This window comes from Rhinolophus ferrumequinum, chromosome X (genome assembly GCF_004115265.2).
Source record: "Rhinolophus ferrumequinum isolate MPI-CBG mRhiFer1 chromosome X, mRhiFer1_v1.p, whole genome shotgun sequence".
NCBI classification, from domain to species: Eukaryota; Metazoa; Chordata; class Mammalia; order Chiroptera; family Rhinolophidae; genus Rhinolophus; species Rhinolophus ferrumequinum.
This window is the reverse complement of record NC_046284.1, coordinates 8564291-8586824: the sequence shown is the minus strand read 5'-3', so window position 1 is coordinate 8586824 and position 22534 is coordinate 8564291. Positions and strand designations below refer to the sequence as shown.

The 22534-nt window shown below is 41.0% G+C and overlaps 1 protein-coding gene across 1 annotated transcript in view; it reads right to left on the bottom strand.

Annotated features, from left to right (window-relative positions):
• The window catches only part of CD99L2 (CD99 molecule like 2), an 82215-nt gene that overhangs the window by 15038 nt on the left and 44643 nt on the right, over nucleotides 1–22534 (bottom strand). The window contains exons 2-5 of the mRNA XM_033111227.1: nucleotides 21046–21108; nucleotides 8085–8153; nucleotides 6477–6560; nucleotides 3521–3586 (exon numbers count right to left, since the gene is read on the bottom strand). Of these exons, the coding sequence (XP_032967118.1) occupies nucleotides 3521–3586; nucleotides 6477–6560; nucleotides 8085–8153; nucleotides 21046–21108 (282 nt within the window). The remainder of the gene's footprint in view (nucleotides 1–3520; nucleotides 3587–6476; nucleotides 6561–8084; nucleotides 8154–21045; nucleotides 21109–22534) is intronic.

The following is a 22534-nucleotide window of genomic DNA, read 5'->3' as shown; positions in this document are numbered from 1 at the left end:
TTAACTGGGCAGTCTTTTCCTTATTATACAGGTCTGAGAAGATCAGTTTCATATTCCTGATGGTTCTCTCTGGCAGCTGCATGGAGGACAAACTGGAGCCAGGCGATCAGTTAAGACATGAAGGTAATGACCCAGGTGGAGGTGACGTGGGTCTGGGCTTCAGGAGGGGCAAAGAGAAGGAATATTCTAGATTCAAAAGATATTAGGGGAGAGGACTGCTAGCATGACGGGGTGAGGTCAACAAATCATTTCCTCAAAAAGCAACTATAACCTGGATAAGCAGACAGCCATTTCAGGAAACAGATTGGTTCCAGTGAGAACAGCTGGTGTCTGTGGCCTTCTTCCTCAGGGTTGCTCTCATTTCCCCTTCCCCCAGAAGCTGGTTCAACCGGGGAGGGGTGAACAGGCCATGAAAACCAGCAACTCTCCTGCAGCTGCTACAGGGGACCTACACGATTTGCAGCACTGTCAGTTAATACGGCAATCTCAGTGGCAAGTGAATAGGGAGAGCCAGAAGCTCCTTCATCCTCAGCAAGCCCTCAACCAGTCAGCTTGCCCGGGATTTAACAGGGAGGTGGGAGGTGAGACAACAGTGCAACCTGTTGACGAGAGACTGTCACTGTCACCTACAGACAAAATATGAGGCTCCTACAAGGCCAGCAAAAATGTTTTCTTGAGAAAAAAATATATAACAGATAACATATTGTTTCAGAAATACACTCCAAAACTATAGTTGAGTCTAGTGCTTAAGACCTAAGGTTGGAAAATGTATGAATTACGATTGTTTTTATGCCGACGATCATCATTTATTTAAAGGTGATGTGTTATCTTCACTCATGGCATTAGCATATTGGCACATAGGACAGTGTCTGAGAATTGCTTTGTGTCCTTATCACAACCAGTTTTCATTTTCACATTTGTATTTTTTTCTGGGACCCCTTTTATCTTCTTTTACTGACATCTATAAAGACAGAGGGTATAACTTAAGCTAAAAATTGATTATTCTTTACAAGACAAGTTCAAATATGAGCCTAATTAAAGAATTTCCTAACACTTCCTCCTTGTTAAAGCATGACTTTTAATAAGGAACCCCCCTGACATGTCATTCAGACTTTCATTCATGTGCATGCGTACAGAAACTGCTACTGTCCTCATCTCCCCATCTGGAAATACCATTTGTCACCCAGGAGTAATTGGCTAATTTGCTGGGTTTGCCCTTTAAATGTTCCATGTTCTCCTGACACCGGCAAGTTTCATTTAGAGGGCTTTAGAGCTTTTTACTCAAGATAACACTGTTTGGAGAGGTGTTTTGAAGGACAGATTTGACTACAGTATCCTTTCATTAGGGAGAACACTGTTCCCATATGAAAGGCACAGTTCCTGCAAAAAAGGAGCAAATGCTACTACCACAGCCAGGATTGCAGGGAGTGTGGCAGGGTTACAATCAGATACACTCATCACTTGTTACACTGATTACCACAACTTACCATCAAAACAGGTTACAACCACAAAATGCTACAACCAGAACTTGCCATTAGAACAGGTTACCATCACGATAGTCACAACTACAACCACTTATGTCATAACCACAAGTTACGATCACAGCAATGCACCATAACAGGTGACAACCGCAAGTAAAAATCAAATTACAACCATAACCTGCTTTGTCATATCAAGTCTGGCTTGGGGCGGCCGGATGGCTCATGTGGTTAGAGCACAGGCTCTGAACAACAGGGTTGCTGGTTCAATTCCCACATGGGCCGGTGAGCTGCACCCTCCACAACTGGATTGAAGACAATGAGCTACCGCTCAGCCTTCGGAGAGGAGGCCGGATGGCTCAGTTGGTTAGAGCAGGAGCTCCCAACAACAAGACTGCCGGTTCAATTCCCGCGTGGGATGGTGGGCTGCACCCCCTGCAACTAAAGACTGAAAACGGCAACTGGACTTGGAGCTGAGCTGTGCCCTCCACGACTAGATTGAGGGACAACGACTTGGAGCTGATGGGCCCTGGAAAAACATACTGTTCCCCAATATTCCCCCAATAAAATTAAAAAAAAAAAAATCTGGCTAACATTCTTTCCATATTAGGATCAGATCTTGACATACGAAGTCTGCCAATTAAGTTCGTGAACTTGTTGCAATGATGTTGCTAACATTTTTTGATATTGCAGGGATTATTCATTATGAATTTGTACCAACTGAACAAACAGTTAACCAAGTTTACTATTTGGAAATGCTGAAAAAGCTGCGTGAAAAAGTTAGCCGACCTAAACTTTTTGCCAACAATTCATGACTCTTGCATCACGACAATGCACCAGCTCACACAGCACTGTCTGTGAGGGAGTTTGTAGCCAGTAAACAAATAACTGTACTGGAACGCCCTCCCTACTCACCTGATCTGGCCCCCAATGACTTCTTTCTTTACTCGAAGATAAAGGAAATACTGAAAGGAAGACATTTGGATGACATTCAGGACATCAAGGGTAATACAATGACAGCTCTGATGGCCATTCCAGAAGAAGAGTTCCAAAATTGCTTTGAAGGGTAGACTGGGTGCTGGGGTCAGTGCATAGCTTCCCAAGGGGAGTACTTCGAAGGTGACCGTAGTGATATTCAGCAATGAGGTATGCAGCACTTTATCTAGGATGAGTTCACAGACTTAATTGTCTGACCTCGTATATTATGATAAAAGGTTTATATCTTTGGCATTTGGGAAACTGAAAAATATCTGGCCTTGGGGGAGGATGTGACGATGAAAGGCCAGCACGAGACAGTTCCCTTGTGATGGAACAGTTCTGCATTCTGCTACCCAACTGTGCTCATGGTTACTCAGATGTACACGTGAAAAAATTTGGCAGACCTATGTGAACACACACACACTCGAGTGCAGGCAAAATCTCATGAAATTTAAATAAGGTCTGTACTTGACTTAATAACAGTATTGTACCAATATCAGCTTCCCAGTTTTGACAATGTACTGTGGTTATGTAAGATATCATTATCCGGGGAAACTAGGTGACAGGTACACAGGAATAGTCCTGAACAATTTTTACAACTTCCTGTGGGTCTTAAACTATGTGAAAATAAAAAGATATTTTAAAAGATGTCTGACTTGCGATGGGTCTCTTTAAAAAATGCTTGTCACGACGAGTCTTGCTTCTCCCATCCCAAGGGTGACAGCTTCCCCAGGTGGGGAGCTGTTCCCAATGAGTCCCTTGACCCTCAGTCACTGTAATTGGTGCTGTCTTGGCAAATGGCTTCTCCTAGTATGGAGACATTAACCCCCACAGCAGCCTGGCTTAAGGAACATCACAGGAAATGTGTGGCTTTTCCAAATTGGATTATAAACATCCCCCCTTGAGCTGCACAGCGCACATCATTCCAAGTGAACCCCAAGTTACAAGCAGGGATGGCTGGGAACCTCCTCTTATTTCCCAGAGGCTAAGAATGGATCAAACTATTGGCCACATAATCACATTTTTAATGACAATAAGGTGTTTGGACAGATCAATGCTCCTACCTCGACCCTTGTCAGGTTTGTAGTCACCACCCCCTAATACGTCTTCAAGATCCTTGTCTGAAAAACCTGGAGGAAAAAAAAATGCATTTCAATGCCAAAAAAACAGTTTTCAGTGACAAGAAATTTGTGTTAGTTAATGTTGCCCGACACCCCCAGAAAATAACTGCCACTTAAGAGTGTCCTTGATGAATGGCAGGCAAAATTCTAAAATGGCCCCAAGATTCCCTCCCACTATTGTACACACCCTGTATAATATCCATTACTTTGTGAGCAGGACCACGAATAGGATGGCTATTACTCCCATGATTAGGGTATATTGCATGACAAAGGTGAAGGGATTTTGCACATGTAATTAAGTTACCAAACCCATTTGGGAGATTGTCCTGGATGGGCCTGACTTAAAATAGGGTTGAGGGCCGGCCCGGTGGCTCAGGCAGATAGAGCTCTATGCTCCTAACTCCGAAGGCTGCCGGTTCGATTCCCACATGGGCCAGTGGGCTCTCAATTACAAGGTTGCCGGTTCAATTCCTCGAGTCCTGCAAGGGATGGTGGGCAGCACCCCCTGCAACTAAGATTGAACACGGCACCTTGAGCTGAGCTGCCGCTGAGCTCCCGGATGGCTCAGTTGTTGGTTGGAGCGCGTCCTCTCAACCACAAGGTTGCTGGTTCGATTCCCGCAAGGAATGGTGGGCAGCGCCCCCTGCAACTAGCAACGGCAACTGGACCTGAAGATGAGCTGTGCCCTCCACAACTAGATTGAAAGGACAACAACTTGACTTGGAAAAAAGTCCTGGAAGTACACACTGTTCCCCAATAAAATCCTGTTCCCCTTTCCCAATAAAAAAAAGGGGGGTTGAGACCTTCCCCGAGTTCAGACCCTAGAAGCAACCTTTAGTTTTTGTCTCCCACCCTCCCCGTCTCTTTCCTGCTGCTCTTGGAGACGCAAACAGCCATTAGTTCCACAACTGCAAGGACTCTGCAATGTACTCTGCCAACAACTACGTGACCTTGGTAGAAAACCCAACCCCAGATGAGACCCCAGACCTTGTCGACAACTTGATTGCAACTGTATGAGGACCTGAACAGGAAACTCAGCTTAGCTCTTCCTGAACTCCCCACCAAAGGAAATTGTGAGATAATGAATGTGTGTTGTCTTAACTCACTAAGCTTGGGATCATTTGTTATGCAGCAATAAAAAACTAACACAAGGAAAAAGAGTAATCAATTTTATTGAAATTCAACTATTGAGTACACACCTTTTACTATTCTGTGTTATGAAACAAAAGTATGCTTAAAGCATTTCTGTTTCACTCCAAAGTACTACAGTTGATTCAAAAGAGCATTTGTGTGACTGTTTGAGTTCTGAGTTGTATGAGCTGTTACTTGTCATGTAAGACCACCTTTACTGGAAAAAAATGAATGATGAGCAAACTATGGTTGTGGCAGCTTGAATATTTCACTTATGTTCTCTCTGAAAAATGAATGAAATCAGGCTGTCACTTAAAACCACTGGCAGTATTTGTTGTCATGGCTAAGATTTCAAACAAAAATTAGAATTTAAAAAAGTCTATAACTACCGCTGTGAGCTTAACAGCTTCTGAATACTTAAAGACTCTTTCTAATGAGAGGGGTGGTAATATTAACAAATGTGAATTTTGGGTACTGCATAATGAAATGGGGCATTATTTGGAAGTTCAAAAGACCTCAGGGCACCAATAGTTTTCCAAATGACAAATGTACAATATACAAAATCACGAATGGGTAAAAGTTCCATTGAAGGTGCTTCTGAAGCACCTATTTCCTAGCCAACTTCTACACCAAGTTTGATGCTGCTCACATCCACATCAATGCAGCCTCATTGCTCAGCATACTGCTGCCTAAGTTGCCCCAATTCAATGGGGTTTGACTCTTTGACCTCAATAAATACTGAGGGAAGGGGTTGGGGATGACATTGGAACAAAAGACTGTATTATCCTTCCCTTCTCCATATTATCTTCTATATCTTGAAACCCTGACAACTATACAACCTTTCCCAAACTCCCAGGAAAAGAACATTGGAAAATGGGGCTCCCTGGGCCCAGCACTGCAAGGAGCAGGCTTCCTTGAATCAGGAAAGACAGCTGAGGGAAGAAACAAATCACTTGCTTCCAAAGCAGGAAGCCATGTTTGGGCAGCTTGTTACAGTTTTTCCGTATCTTCCACCTGTACCACCTTCCAGCCCTGTTTTGCTGTATATGTTCCTTATAATAAAGATAATTTCTTTTCAAAAAAAAGTGCAATAGAGTCCTGTAGGGTTTAATGAAATCAAGTATGGGAATTTCATTGATACAGTTTCACATTCTACACTGCGTTTAACCTACAAGAAAACAACCAGGGATTGAGCTTTTAGTGTCTTATCAAAGAATGTTCACAATGATCTGAAAAGTCTATTAAAATGTTCCTCCCTTTCCCAGCTGCATATCTATATGAGGCCAGATTTCCTTCATAGACTTCAACCATTAACACACGTCACAACAACTGAATCCAGAAGCAGATGTCAGAGTCTAGCTCTTCCACTAACATAGCGTAGAAATTTGCAAAAATATACAAAAATAGCTTCTCACTAAATTCTGTTTTTGTCTTACCAAGCAGTTATTTCTCATTAAAATATGCTATTATGTTAACATGTATGCGTTTATTGTTCATTTTTATTTAATAAACCTTATTTTTTTCAGTTTTAAGTTCAAAGATGAAAGTTTTGATAGATGTGACCCACACAGCCAAAAACCCTTGAGATCCTCAATAATTTGGGGAACCCTGAGACAAAGAAGTTTGAGAATGACTGTTTTAGGTTCTCCTGTGCGTTGCATGACCCCAGCTCTGCCAGGCCAGGAGTGCCTCTGTTGTAGTTAATGAGCTACAACCCAACCAGGGAGCCACAGAGGTGGCCTGTGCTTTCAAAACAGCTACAACTTACCTCCTCCTCCAGTACTCGGTTTCCTGTGGCCACCATCTCGATCATTTTGATCATCCAAGGCATCAGCCAAGTCAAAATCATTTGCTTCATAAAAGAGAAAGTCAAATGGTTAAACTACAGGTAGTGCACTTGGACACTACACCAGAGGGAGCTCCATGGGGGGAAATGAGAAATATTGATAGATGTAATCAAAACCCCTTGAGATCCTCAATAATTTTGGGAATCCTGAGACGAAAAAGGATCAGAACCACTGATTTAGGCTCTCCTGTGCCTTGAATGTCCCCAGCTCTGCCACGCCAGTTTCCTGCAGCCACCATCTTGATCACCAAAAGCAGCATCCAAATCAAAACCACTACCGTCAGTGGGCCCCCCCCCAAAAAGGAAATAGCCAACTGATTAACAAGTGGATACAAGATCCCAAAAAAAGCAAAGCAACAACATCCATGAGCCCAGATTGTCAGTGCAATCAATGGGTTAAGGCAAAAACAAACAAACAAACAAACAAAAACAACTTAAATTGGATGCAGCAAGTTACTGCTTTCTGCCTTTGCAGTACATTACCAATTTTAAATTAATGTACACTCCTATATATATATATTTTGCTTAGGCCAGCAGTCAGACCACAGTATACTCACTGATTATAGATACTAACCCAAGATTCAAACCCAGCTGCATAGAGTCCAGAACCTGGACAATCAAGAGGGAGGCTGCATGGTCACACACACACAAAGCCCTTTGAGGGTACAAATGTGAAGACACGAGGGCAAATCATAATGCAGTAGTAACTCTCTCTTGGGTCAAGACTGTCTCTTCAGAAGAAAGGTAGCTCCTCTTCAAGGAACATGGTATCCTGTTTCCCTGAAAATAAGACCTAGCCGGACCATCAGCTCTAATGCGTCTTTTGGAGTGAAACTTAACATAAGACCCAGTCTTATTTTATTATAATATAAGACCGGGTCTTATCTAACACAATATAAGGGGATATATATAAAGGGATATAAGGGGATAAAATATAATATTCTCAGGGAAACAAGGTAGCATGCTCCTAAATACTAGAAACAAGTTACCAGACGGGAGCAGTGAGTTCATCCCCCCACCCCAAGGCTAAGTTTTTATTTCCATCAGTGAAGATGTCCGCATAGTAAAATGGCCCATCGGGACAAAGGTTAAAAAAACTCCAGAAAGAGGCACAAAGAAGCACTGAGTTCCAAAATCCTTCACTGAAAGATGACACTGTAAAATAAATGCCATTCCAAAGTGCTCCTTCTGTCTAAAGAAATGTTTGGTGGGTTTCATAACACCTAAACAATGACATCTTCCCTGATTTTGGAATGTGAAATGGTTGAAAGGGGAGAAAATCCAAATGCATGTTTCTCTGAAAATTTTCTCAAGCAGGACTTTAAAAAAAAGAAAAGAAAAAACCACAGAAGTCACAGTGATTGGCCAGCTACATACTCTATTAAGTTAAACCCAGTGTTCTGGTAAATGTCTTGGTTGGCATTGCCAACACAGGGCTTAAAACTGTGGGTAGCTCAACTGGACACCCTACTACTCCAGAGGGAGCTCCATGGGTCTTTCCTCGTTGCCCTCCTCAGAGCAGTGTGTTACCTGCAGGCTTTGCCGGAGCTCTGGTCGTTCCTGGCTTCTTGGTTGTGGTGGTGACACGGTCCCATCTCTCTAAAAGGGGCAGGGGGACAGTAAGGGGAGCATGTTTAGTAACAAAATATAGCAGCCACTTCATGGCTCAGGGAAGTCACATTATGAGTAGGGTACCCTTGTCTTGGTCCCTGAGGCCCCTCTAAGGCCTGTGAAGAATCACTTAGAGAAGGATGACAAAGAGGTGTAGGAAGAAGGTTTAAATGAGATGAGTTCTGCTCACATTTCTTCAGACAGTGGGTGGTGAGGTGGATGTGGTCCTACGTGTGCCTAGGTGATTACTGGAGCTGGGACTTCAGCCCATATCTGCTGGAGATGACCACATGGTTCAGTGAGTTCCAGAGCCTAAAAATGACCCTTAGGAGCTTCAAGCCTTGGTTTTCACCACTGTCAAACCGGCAGCATAACCATAAACACTACTGTCCATGGATGGATGGAGGTTATGCTCCCAGTAGAGAATGGGAGTGTCTTATAAACTGAAAGTGGTTATAATACCAAGAAAATATTTTATATCAGTGTGGTAACTACACTAAATATTCAGTCTGTGGGCTCAACCTTATTCCTTTAAAATCATGAACTTCTTCCATATCAATTACACGGCATGGCGTGCACAAGTTTTCCAATAGCTTGTTTTTTAAAACATGAAGATTATGCTATACGTGTTACTACAATTGGAGGTATTAGAGGGAAAGAAAATTTAAGTAATGGGGAAGGCAGAGTTGAAACAGGTTGCGGTTAATACACAGCAATCACTTAATAACTATTGACTACTCAGAAAAAAAACCTAAAAATAGAAATTAATTGAAAATAAAAGAATTGATACAGCTATAGTATGCAAATAGCAACCTAAGAGAGCTGGAGTAAAAACAAAACAGAAACAGATTCATAGATACAAAGAAGAAACTAATTGTTACCAGAGGGGAGGGGAGTTGGGAGTTGGCTGAAGAACATGAAGAGATTAAAAAATACAAATTGGAATAGATTTCTGGTCAAGCTGGGAGAGTAAGTGAATGCTATGCTCACCTCCTCTCAGGACCACATCAATTACAACTGAACTACAGAACAATCATCACTGAGAATCACCTGAAGTCTAGCTGAACCAAAGCCCTACAACTACAGACATACAGAAGAAGAGACCTCAAAACTGGTAGAAGGGGCAGAGACATGAAACAGACTGGTCCCACTCCCAGGTGTGACCATTAAAAATCAGGAGAAATATCTCAGCTGTAGAGGTAACCCCTGGAGCAGCAAGGGGTCCCAGCCCCATACCAGGCTCCCTGGCCCAGGGTTTCAGTGCCGAGGAGAGAGTCTCCAACTTCTGGTTGTGAAAACCAGAGGAGTTTGTGGCTGAGTGAGACAGAGGGTTGCTGGAGTCCCAGGAGCTCCTCTTAATTTGACCACGTATGGATTTACTCACTGACGGACTCAGTCACTCTGAGCTCCAGCACTCGGGCAGCAGCTCAAAATGTGCCAGGGACATACAGGGAAGAACTGACTTGCCTGGCTTCAGTGCAAAGGCTGGAGGGCCAGCTTTTTCCCAAACGGAGAAGCTGGTAGAAGCCACTGTTTCTTTGTTGAGCCCGCCCCCCCCTGCATGCAGGAAGATGCCACATCTGAGTATCCATCAAACTAGATACCACCTTTCATCTGCCCCACCCTAGTGATTCCTAGAGACCCCAACCCACCCAACTTTCAAGCACACCCAAGCCGCTTCCAGTGGCTATCCGTACAAACAACCTGACTTAGATCATAGTACAGACTTTTGTAAAATCTCTCAGAGGTTCACACAACCCAAAGAAGAAGCATCTGGCTCTGGCATGTTCCGTACCTCTGGCTGAGCAGCCCTAAGTCCAGCATTAGCAACAGCCACCCTCGATTCAAAGATTGGTCTCTCAAGGAACCTCTACGCCCAGTACATGTGGCAGCCATCTGCAGATTGCTCTGTAGATCAGACCAGGTGATCCTGGGAAGAACACAGGATATAGCTAAACGTGGCCTGCAGTGGGTCCTTTCCAGGAGGCCCCAGGGTTGGCACACCTGGTGGCCAGCTTCAGACCAAGCCAGAGCATCACCCAGCTGTCCCCAAGGACAAAACAACCAAAGGGAAGACTGGGCAGGCACCAGAACCCTGCTAAAGTGAACCCTGCTCTGTACGGTCAGACCTGGCATAATAGTTCCTCGACTCTAGTCCTCACAATCAATCAGCCTGAGAGTCAATAACTTCCACTGATATTCAAACACCAACAAAGGCTCAACAACAGGAGGGTACATACAACCCACACAAGGGACACACCTGGAGCACCGGGCTCTGGTGACCAGGGAGACTGCACCACTGGGTCCCCTAGGACACCTACTACATAAGGCCACTCTACTAAGACAGGGAGGCACAGCAGCCCTAACTAATACATAGAAAGAAGCAGAGGGAGGCAGCCAAAATGGGGAGACAAAGAAATATGTCCCAAATAAAAGAACAGAACAAAGTTCCAGAAAAAGAACTAAACAAAATGGAGACAAGCAATCTACCAGACACAGAGTTCCAAACACTGGTTATAAGGATGCTCAATGATCTCAGGGAGAACTTCAACAAAGAGATACGAAACATAAAAATGGAGATAGAAAACATAAAAAAGAAGCAGTCAGAAATAAAGAATACAGAATGGAAACATTAGAGGAAGCAGAGGATCTAATAAGTGATTTAGAAGACAAGGTAGCAGAAAACACCCAATCAGAACGGCAAAGAAAAAAGAATCCAAAAAAACGAGGAGAGTTTAAGGGGTCTCTGGGGCAACATCAAGCATATCAACATTCACATTATAGGGGTACCAGAAGAAGAGGAGAGAGAGGGTGAAATTGAAAACCTATTTGAGAAATAATAATGGAAAACTTCCCTAACCTGGCAAAGGAAATAGATGTACAAGTCCAGGAAGTGCAGAGAGTCCCAAACAAGATGAACCCAAAGAGGCCCACACCAAGACACATCATAATTAAAATGGCAAAGGTTAAAGACAAAGAGAGAATCTTAAAAGCAGCAAGAGAAAAGCAGTGAGTTATCTCCAAGGGAGCTCCCATAATACTGTCAGCTGATTTCTCAACAGAAATTTTGCAAGCTAGAAGGGATTGGCAGGAAATATTCAAAGTGATGAAAAGTATGGACCTACAACCAAGATTACTAATCCTAAAATTGTTTTGGAATTGCAAGGGGCCCTAAACAGCCAAAATAATCTTGAAAAAGAACAAAATCAGAGGAGTCACACTACCCAATTTCAAAAATTACAAACCTACAGTAATAAAAACAGTGTGACACTGGCATAGTAACATACTTATTGATCTATGTTATAGAACTGAGAATCCACACAAATCCCTCATATTTCTGGTCAATTGACTTTCAACAGGATGCCAAGACCATTCAATAGGGAAAAGAACTGTCTTTTTAGCAAATCTTGCTGGGAAAACTGGATAGCCACATGCAAAAAGTATAAAGTTGGACGCCTACCTCACACCAAATACAAAAATTACCTCAAAATGGATTAAAAAAACCTGAATATAAGAACTAAAACCATAAAATTCTTAGAAAAAAACAAAGGGGTAAATTTTCATGACCTCTGATTTGGCAACACATTTTTAGAGGTGACACCAAAAGCATGAACAACAAAAGAAAAAAGATAAACTTCATCAAAATTGAAAACCTCTGTACATCTAAGTACATTTTCAAGATACGAAAAAACAACCTACAGAATGGGAGGAAATATTTGTAAATCGTATCTCTGATAAAGGTCTATCATCCAAAATGTATAAAAACATCATAAGTCATCAGCAAAATGCAAACGAAAACCACAGTGAGGTTCCACTTCACACCTACTAGGATGGTTACAATTTTTTTCTGTTTTATTTTTTTTCAATTTATTTTTTTATTAGTTTCAGGTGTACAAAGCAATGTAATAGCTAGACATTTATACCCCTCATAAAGTGATAACCCCTCCCCCAATCTACTACCCCTCTGACATCTTATATAGCTGTTACAATACCATCAACTATCTTCCCTATGTTGTACTACACATCCCATGACTATATATACCTATATATTTATAATTGACATTCAGTATTATTCTACATCAGCTTCAGTTATATAGCACATTGGTCAGGCATCTACAAAGTCTATGACATGATATAATTTTTTTTAAAAAAAGAAGAAAATAGATTAAAGACAGACATAAAACTGGAACCATAAAACTCTTGGAAGAAAACATAGGAAAAAAACTTTCCTGAACATTAGACTTGGCAATGGTTTCTTGGATATGACACCAAAAGAACAGGCGAAACAAGCGAAAAATAGACAAGTGGAACTACATCAAACTAAAAATCCTCTGGACACAAAGGAAATGATCCACAAAATGCAAAGGCAACCCACAAAATGAGAGAAAATATTTGCAAATCATGTATCTGATAAGGGGTTAATATCCAAAATATGTAAGAGTATCCTACAACTCAATAGCTAAACAACAAATAATCTGATTTAAAAATAGGCAAATTGGGGCAGTCTGATGGTTCAGTTGGTTAGAGCGCGAGCTCTGAACAATAGGGCTGCCGGTTCGATTCCCACATGGGATGGTGGGCTGCACTCCCCCGCAACTAAGACTGAACATGGCGACTGGACTTGAGCTGAGCTGCGCCCTCCACAACTAGATTGAAGGACAACGACTTTACTTGGAGCTGATGCGCCCTGGAGAAACACACTGTTCCCTAACATTCCCCAATAAAATTTTTAAAAAATAAATAAATAGGCAAATAACCTAAGGAGACATTTCTCCAAAGACAACATACATATGGCCAACAGGTATGTGAAAAGATGCTCAATATCACTAATCATCAGGCCAATGAAAGTCAAAACCACAATGAAATAGCACCTCACACCTGTTTAAGATTATCAAAAAAACAAAAGATAACATGTGTTGATGAGGATGTGGAGAAACGGGAATCCTTGGCCTTGTATAGTGTTGGTGGGGATGTAAAATGATGAAGCCACTATGGAAAACAGTATGAAGGTTCCTCAGAAAATGAAAAATAGAAGTACCATTTGATCCAACAATCCCACTTCTGGTTGTATGTCCAAAAGAAACGAAATCAGGATCTCGAAGAGATATCTGCACTTCCATGTTTGTTGCAGCATTACTCTCAACAGTAACAATAAGGAAATAATGCAAGTGTCCATTGCTGGATGAATGGATAATGAAAATGTGGTAATACATACAATGGAATATTATTGAGCCTTAAAAAAAAGGAAATCCTGCCATTTTGGACAACATGGATGAACCTGGAAGACATTATACTAAGTGAAATAAGCTAGACATACGGCAGATATGGCATGGTCCCACTTTTATGAGGAATCTAAAATAGTCAAATTCATAGAATCAGAGAGTAGAATGGTGGTTACCAGGGTCTGGGGAGAGAGGGAATGGGGAGGTGTTAGTCAAAAGGTACAAAGTTTCGAGGGAGGGGGAAGGAAAATAAGTTGGCCAGGATGTGGAGAAACTGGAATCCTCATACATTGTTGGTACAAATGTAAAATGGTTCAGCCACTGTGAAAAACAGTTTGGCAGTCCCTCAAAAGGTTAAACATAGAATGACCAGGAGACCTTACAATTCCACTCCCAAGTATATACTCAAAAGTATTAAAAACAGGTATTCAAACAAGAACATGTTCATAACAGCAGTATTCACAATAGCAAAAGGTGGAAACAGCCAAATGTCCATTACATGACGAATGGATAAACAAATCGGGGTCTATCCATACAGTGAGCATAAAAAGGAATGAAGCACTTGATCCATGCTACAGGTACACATAGATGTACCTCCAAAACCTTATGCTATGTGAAAGAAACCAGAGACAAAAGATCACATTTTGATACTATTTACATGAAATATCCAGAATAGATAAATCAATTGATACAGAAAGTAGACTGGTGATTGTCTAGGGCTAGGGGGAGGGGGAACTGACAAGAAACTAACTGCTTAATGGAAAAGGGATTTTACTTTAGTGAGGGAGATGTTTTGGAACTAGATAGAGGCGATAGCTGCATAACATTATGAATGTCTTAAAATGGCTAATTGTACTTTATGTGAATTTCACTTCAGTACATTTTTTCTTTTACAAAGAGGAAGGGGTGGGAAAGGAGACCATCACCACAACTGCATGTGCATTCCACCACAATTCAATTTTAGCAAAAAGTATACGTATATGGAAGTTGCAAATATGGAAAGTCTTTCCCTTGGAACGATTGTGTTTACTTACTCTTTGGTAAGGCTTTGGGTACGCCTAATGCACACACCTCAATATGAAGACCACACCAGTGGACAGATTTTATGGCAAGAGAACCACATGTGATAACCTTTCGTCATTATATATATTTCTTTAATCCAGGTCATCAGTCTAGAGATGATTTTATGTCTATAATTTCCATTTGACTTTGTACCTGTAAAATGAAGAAGGAGAGTTTACCTGTCCAAATGAGGCCCTCTGGGTATACCTATATTATGGTGATGTGTATAGGTAGGAAAGAGAAATTATGTTACTGAAGCCAGTATTTGAGCAACTTTCAGAAGAGCAATTGCTACTTACATAATAATATTAACTTAAAATCTGTATGACTCAAACAGGTCTTGTGTAAAAAAATATTTGCTTTTCCAGCTTAAAAAAACTCTACTGACCATAGATGCAAGGGTTTCCTTTCACACTCTCAATTCTGTTTGATTGATCTACATGTCTATCCTTATGCCAGTACCACAGTCTTGATCATTATAGCTTTGGGGAGTTCTGCCCTATTACGCAGTTTCCAAAGTCTGGTTTTGCTGCAGATCTGCAGGCGCCATTTCGAGAGGACGCTCCTTCCATGCATGTGGAAGCAGTTGCTCTGGCAGAGCCTGAGCCTGCGATGATGTAGGCAATGAGCTTGGATTTGTGCACTTTTAAAAAATATTCAGAATATGAATTTATGGTCAATTTGCCATGTATATGAGTATACGTATACAGTTCCTTAGCAAAATATAATCTTATATATACAATTTTATAGTCCACTTTTTTCTCAAATATTATTTTACAATATGATTTTTTAATTAGTGTCATGTGTACAAAACAATGCAATAGTTAGACATTTACGCCCCTCACAAAGTTTTAACTCCCCTTCCCCAATCTACTACCCCTCTGACATCGTATATAACTGTTACAATTCCATCGACTGCATTCCCTATGCTGTACTCCACATCCTGTGACCATATATATATTAAATTATAGTCGACATTCAATATTATTCAGCTCCAGCTTCAGGTGTACAGTGCAGTGGTCAGGCATCCACACGGTCCCTGAAGAGGTCTCCTTAATAAGACAAGGGCCCATATGACGCCCTACAAAATCTTTACAACCTTATTGATTATATTCCCCAAACTGTCTTTCATAGCCCTGTGGCAATATTGTGGCTACCAATTTGTGCTTTCTAATCCCCTCACCTTCCATTTGTGCACTTTTTAAGATACTATTAACTACAAATTTTCTTGTCATTAGCCTTTAAATGGGATTTATCATCATCCATAATTGAGATGAGGAAAGTCTAGCTCCTTATCAAGGAATTAGAATAGTAGCTCAACTTCAGCAAAGCAGTGAGCTCCTAAAATAAAGAAACCTATTTCTGTAAAGCCTTTCTCAAAATGACAAACTTAGGATTCCTTGCTGCTCAGCACACTGTGCCAGCAATATGGTACTCCTACCAGGAGTGATGCTTCGTTTTTTTTGGATTTATTTATTTATTTTTATTAGTTTCAGGTATATAGAGCAATATGAGACATTTACACCCCTCACAAAGTGATAACCCTACCCCCAATATATTATCACTCTGACATCACATACAGCTGTTACAATCCCATTGACTCCAGTGGACACTTTGGTCAGCGTTGCTCAAGAAGTAATTCACCGTAATCAGAAGTGTCCGGACGCTGATGGTAACCACTTTGAGCACCTCTTGTAATGTCAGAAGTCAAATGTGACCTGTATTCATCTTTTGTTATCGGTATATAATGAGGATTACAATTTTAATAGTTTTTTCCTTTCTTAAAATGTGTATATATTTTTGGCACTATATATATACATATATGTATATGTAATTAATTATAGTTGACATTCGATATTATTCAACTTCAGCTTCAGGTGTACAATGCAGTGGTCAGGCACCTATACAGTTCATGAAGTGATCTCCCTGATAAGTCCAGTGCCCATCTGGCACCCCACACAATCTTCACAACATTGTTGATTCTTTATAATATGTGCTTCAACAAAACAGTAAATAGAACTAGTCAGGTTCCCTGGGGTGTGGCTTAATGATAACACCTATGGCATTCCGAGAAAATGGGGACACTAGCGAAAAGCTTTATTTGGCAAGATCAGAAGTGTGTTCCCCTGTGAGATGATTACACATAGAGTAAAAGGAGAGGATGGAGGTGGGGAGGAGAGGAGAAAAGACATGGAGAGACAGAGGGAAGGAGAGAGTGAAAGGAGAGAGGGAGGAGCAAAATTCTGAAAACAACATGGATGAACCTTGAAAATATTATGCTAAGTGAAAGAAGACAAACAAAGTGCACATATTATGCCTCCATTGATAGAAAATGACCAGAATAGGGAAATCGACAGAGACAATAAAGAGATCAGTGGGTGCCAGGGGCTGGGGGGACAGGAAGAATCAGGGGATGAGGGATTGATAAGTAAATGACAGTGTTGCTTTCTGAGGTGACAGAAATGTTCTAAAATTCACTGTAATGATGGCTCCACAATCTTCTGAATATACTAACAACCACTGAATTGTATAAATGAGTCAATTGTATGGTATGTGAGTTATATCTCAATAAAGCTGTTTTTAAAAATACTCTAGGAGCTTCCTCTTGCACTTAGAATAAAGTGTCACCACACATTATGAGACCCTATATGATCCAGCCCCTGCCAACTCGTCTTGTCTCCAACATTCTACACGCTTCTAGCCACACAGGCCACCTTGCAGGCCCTAGAGCCAACCCAGTTCTTTTCTGCCACAGGGCTGTTATACCTAATCTCTTGGCCTTGAAAGGTCTTTCCCTTGCATATCACCTTTCACCAGAGAGGACTTTATCAGTTTATCTCAAGTAGTCGCCCCTTCCCACATCCTTGGGCCTCCCCTACCCCATCACCGTGTTGTAGTTTCTCCAGAGTACTCATTAATATCTGAAATCATTTTACATACTGTGTCCTTCCAGAGAAAACGACTTCACGAATTCACTGACTTAGGCCACATGGTATGCCCAGCACCTGGAATAGTGTGGCAGCAAGAAGGCACTCAATAAATATTGTTGAAGGGATGAATGAAGGTCATTCATCCATTACAATACCCTGACCCAGGTGGTTCAGGGATTCTCTAAAGGAGAAATGTTCAATATACAAAGAAGAACATTCTCTACCAGAAAAATAAATGAGCCAAGGAGAGATGGACAGGCCTATCTGTTTGAAACTTCAGTTGCATGAAATGTACACTAAAATAGAAAAACAAGGATGACGGGGTGATATGGTCTTGAAGGATGTCATTCAACCAAAGACACCATGTGCTGGTAGTCCTATGGGTCCCAGACACACTGCCTGATGGGTGTTGATAAGTAAGATCAGATGATCAAGCACATGACTGAAAAGGTGACGTACGTGTAAATATTTAAAGTCCTCCTTCAGGAAATTAACAAATTTACTAACTGGGGGTCTGTTTTTACTTAACAAATTTGTTTCATTTGGCTTGTGGTCATGTTTATTTTTGGAGATGTGAAACGATTTCATTAAAACCATCACTGCTAATAAATTAAGTGTATTTGTTTCCCTAGCAATCTAAAAGGCCACCTGCTGTATAGGACTGTGTGCGTGCTCAGCAAAGACCCTAAGATCTTGCCTCACATCATACACAAAAATGAACTTCTAAGAGATTTATAGTTTTAGGTATATGATTCATTTTGAATTAGTTTTTGTAAAAGGTACAAGGCACGGGTCCAACTTCATTCTTTTGCATGTGGCTATCCAGTTCTCCCATCATCATTTATTAAAGAGACTATTCCTTCCCCCCCATCAAATGGTCTTGGCACCTTTGTCAAAAGTCAACTGGCCATAGATACAAGGGTTTATTTATAGGTTCTCAATTCTATCCCATTGAGCTCCATACCAATCTTTATACCAGTACCACACCATCTTGATTATTGCAGATTTATAGCAAGTTCTGACATGACATTGAAAAGTGTGAGTCCTCTTTTACTTCTTTTGCAAGATTTTTTGGGTTATTCTGGGTCCCTTGAATTTCCATATGAATTTTAGGATCAGTTAGTCCATTTCTGCAAAATTCCAGCTGAGATTTTGACAGGAATCGCATTTAGTCTGTTGATCGATTTAAATAGGTGAGCATTCCTCATGTATGTTTGACTTTTACACTAGAGATCCAGTCCTTCCAATCAAACCAGTTCAAGAACAATAATGACTGGGCCGGCCCGGTGGCTCAGGCAGTTAGAGCTCCATGCTCCTAACTCCGAAGGCTAACGGTTCAATTTCCACATGGGCCAGTGGGCTCTTAACCACAAAGTTGCCAGTTCAATTCCTCGAGTCCCGCAAGGGATGGTGGGTAGCGCCCCCTGCAACTAAAATTGAACACAGCACTTTGAGCTGAGCTGCCGCTGAGCTCCCGGATGGCTCAGTTGGTTGGAGCGCATCCTCTCAACCACAAGGTTGCCAGTTTGACTCCCGCAAGGGATGGTGGGCTGCGCCCCCTGCAACTAGCAACGGCAACTGGACCTGGAGCTGAGCTGCGCCCTCCACAACTAAGACTGAAAGGACAACAACTTGAAGCTGAACGGCACCCTCCACAACTAAGATTGAAAGGACAACAACTTGACTTGGAAAAAAGTCCTAGAAGTACACACTGTTCCCCAATAAAGTCCTGTTCCCCTTCCCCCAAAAAAATTTTAAAAAAAAGAACAATAATGACCTACGTTTACTGAGCACTGACCTTGTACCAAGTCCTGTGCTGAGTGCTTCACATGGGCCTGCTCACCTAATCCTTACAATCATCCTAGGAGGTAGGGCTTATTATTAACGTCATGTAACAGATGAGGAAACTGAGGAGCAGAGAAGTCAGATGACTCACCTAACGTGACAGTTATTAGTGGCAGAGGCAGGCAGAATTCAGACAAAGGAAGTCTGGCTCCAGAGCTCCTGCCTTTCTCAATCCAGAATATACAAAGGGATCCCATAAACCCATAAAAAAGAAAAAGAAAAGAAAAATGGAGAAAGGATATGAACTGACAATTCACCAAAGAAGAAAATGCAAATAGCCAATAAATATATGAAATGGTGCTCCATCTTAGTATAATAAGGGAAATGTAAAATAAGCAATAAGATAAGTTGTCCATCATATTTATAAAATGTTTTTGATTGGTAAAATCTGGTGGTGGTATGGGTCTGGCATGAAATGTACTCTTAGAACAGCATTGTAGGAGTACATAATGGTACATTCATTTTGGAAATAATTTCGCAGCATCTATTAAAATATAAAATACACAAACCCTTTTGCCTCATAGGTTCATTGTACTTGGGCACAAAGGATATAGACAAGGATTGTTCACTGAAGCCCTATTTGTAATTGCAAAACGGAAACAAACCACATGTCTGTCAATAAGGAAAAGGCATCATTGGCCCTGGGCTAAGCCACACCACTGGAATGTCAGCTCCATGAAGCACAGGTCTGAGATAGCCAATTCTGAATTCCCAGAACCCGTGAATGTGACTTTATTTGGAGAAAGGGTCTTTACAGATGTAATTTAGGATCTTGAAATCACTCAGGATTATTCAGGTGGGTTCTAAATTAAAAAAAAAGTGCCCTTAGAAGAGGAGAAGACAACACACACACAAAAGAGAAGGCCATGTGAAGATGGAGGCAGGGAGTGGAGTGTTACAGAGGCCAGCCAAGAAATGCAAAGGACTGCCGGGACCACCAGAAGCTGTAAGAGGCAAGACTCTCCCGCCCCTCAGGCCTTCAGTGGGAGCACAGTCCTGCCGATACCTTGATTTGGAATATCTGGCCCTCAGAACTGTAAGAGAATGAATTTTTGTGGTTTTAAGCCACCCAGTTTGTGGTATTTTGTTACAGCAGCCCTGGGAAACTAATACAGATATATTCACTCAGGTTCTTCATACATATTAAACATGAAAAACAAAAACTTGTGAAATAATACACATATAACTAAATGAGAAATCCCTGTACATGTTATATAAAACAAAACCCCCACTAAACTATGTTTACAGATGCATATAACAGCACAGAAAACTAATCAGCAGTTCCTTCTTGGGATGCGAGTGGATGTCAGTAGGATGGGGAGGGAACAAGGGAAATCTCAGCTTTACTTTCAAAGCAGTCATACTTTTTTTAATGATTTTTTTTCCAAAAAAATTTAAAGTGAAACCAATGACAAAGCTTAGCATTACATGTAGAGATTACATGTAGACACCATTTTAAGGAAAGCCATTATTTAAAAAATCTAAAAAGGGAAACCAATCCCTTATTCACTTCAAAGTATCCCTTTTTGAACGAGGGAAAGACAGTTGTTGGAAGCCTCTGCTGGCATGTTACACCAGTACTGGCTATGACTTGAGCGGGAGAAAATGCTGTATCAGTTATAACACACTGGTATTCTCCACAAAGGTAACAAAGGATTTTAAACATTCGGATTTCCTTTTTTATAATGCAGTTCACAATAACCATATTTTATCTGATCAAGTGAAATACAGGCCACGTGCTGTTTTCCTTGAGTATATATTCTGAGTGGGTGGTGCATATTAATCCTCTCATTTACTTTTAATATTTAATTTACTACTCACGCTTTACTGAGGTAGTTTCTTTCAATGCATCCCCCAGATAGAGATCATCAGAGTCCCCGGATCCTAAAAATTAAAAACAAGATTTTTAAATTTATCTTTGCATGAAACAAAATAATACTGAAATACTCTCTTGTAATGATCATTTCCCTTTAGACAGTATCTTGAAGGTAACAGCACAAAAGGAAATCAGTTGAAGTCACTCAAAGATACATTGAGTTGATATCCTTCTGCAAACAATTTATCCCCACCAACAAAACAAAATATATCCTTCAGTGCACTAGAAGTTTGAAGGCTCAACTGTATGGAACACAAAGTACAATCTTACAAAAATTTTTCTCCATGGTATGCATGACCTTTGCAACAGGGACTATCAGAGCCTAAAGCTCCACTGATAATGGGCTAAGTTCTTTCACCCCATCTCAGCTCTCACAAAGGCTGCTCTGCATTTTGTCCATTCAGAGTACCTTCCCCTCAATCCCAGCACCCACACCTAGACTAGTAGCTCTGACTGATTACACATAACTGAAAAGGCTCTGGGGAAAAGCTTTTCATAAGAGAATCTGTCCTCAGAAGTGGAGCCATCTGCCCAACCCTTCTCCCTATGGAATTTGATAGCTATCATTCCCTGTAGATGGGCATGTAGTTTCCCACAGGGGTATACACATTACCAAGTCTCAGGCAAACAACTATGCATGTGCACTGGAATTGAACAAATAGGTAAATGAATCATGGATTGTAGAAGCCAGGTTTCTCACTGTTGGAGAGGGAGGTTACAGGTAAGAGAAGGCTCTTAGAATGATCCATGTGCAATGGATTAGAGTTGGAGACCTCAGTATGAATCATAGCTATATACATACATACACACAGACACACACACACAACGTTTGTATGTGTGTATAATCTTACAAAAATGCTGTGTGTATATACACACATACATACACAGACATGGTTACATACAGAAATATTTATAGACGTGTATATTACATGGGTTAGTATGCAGACATATAGTCCCTTGCTCTGTCAGCTGAGAGCGTCTAGAAACAATAAAAATCCAGTAGTAATGAGCACACCTAGCACCCAGATCTTGGTTTATAAATACTATTGTCCAATAAAAGGAACCATAGCTCCTTGGAGAAATGGTTGATTCTAGGATTAGGCACAGGAAATATATAAGATGAGCTTGAAGCATTTTATAGTACCAGGAAGTACTTTTTAAAATATTGATATTGGTGTGTATATGTCAAAGGGGCACATGACTAACTGAAATAGTTCCCAAGGGCTAGAGTTTGAACAATGTAAGCAACAAAATGAAGTAGTACTGGATAATAACCCAAAGCATAAAATAAGTATCAATGAGTCCATGTTGACACAAATGAATAATTGAACAAATACATAAAAGGGTGAGAAGAGAAGAATTCAAAATAATTTCAATAGGTATTTCTCCCTCAAGGAGGTGAAGCACAGCTCCCCACTCCATAAGTTTTGACTT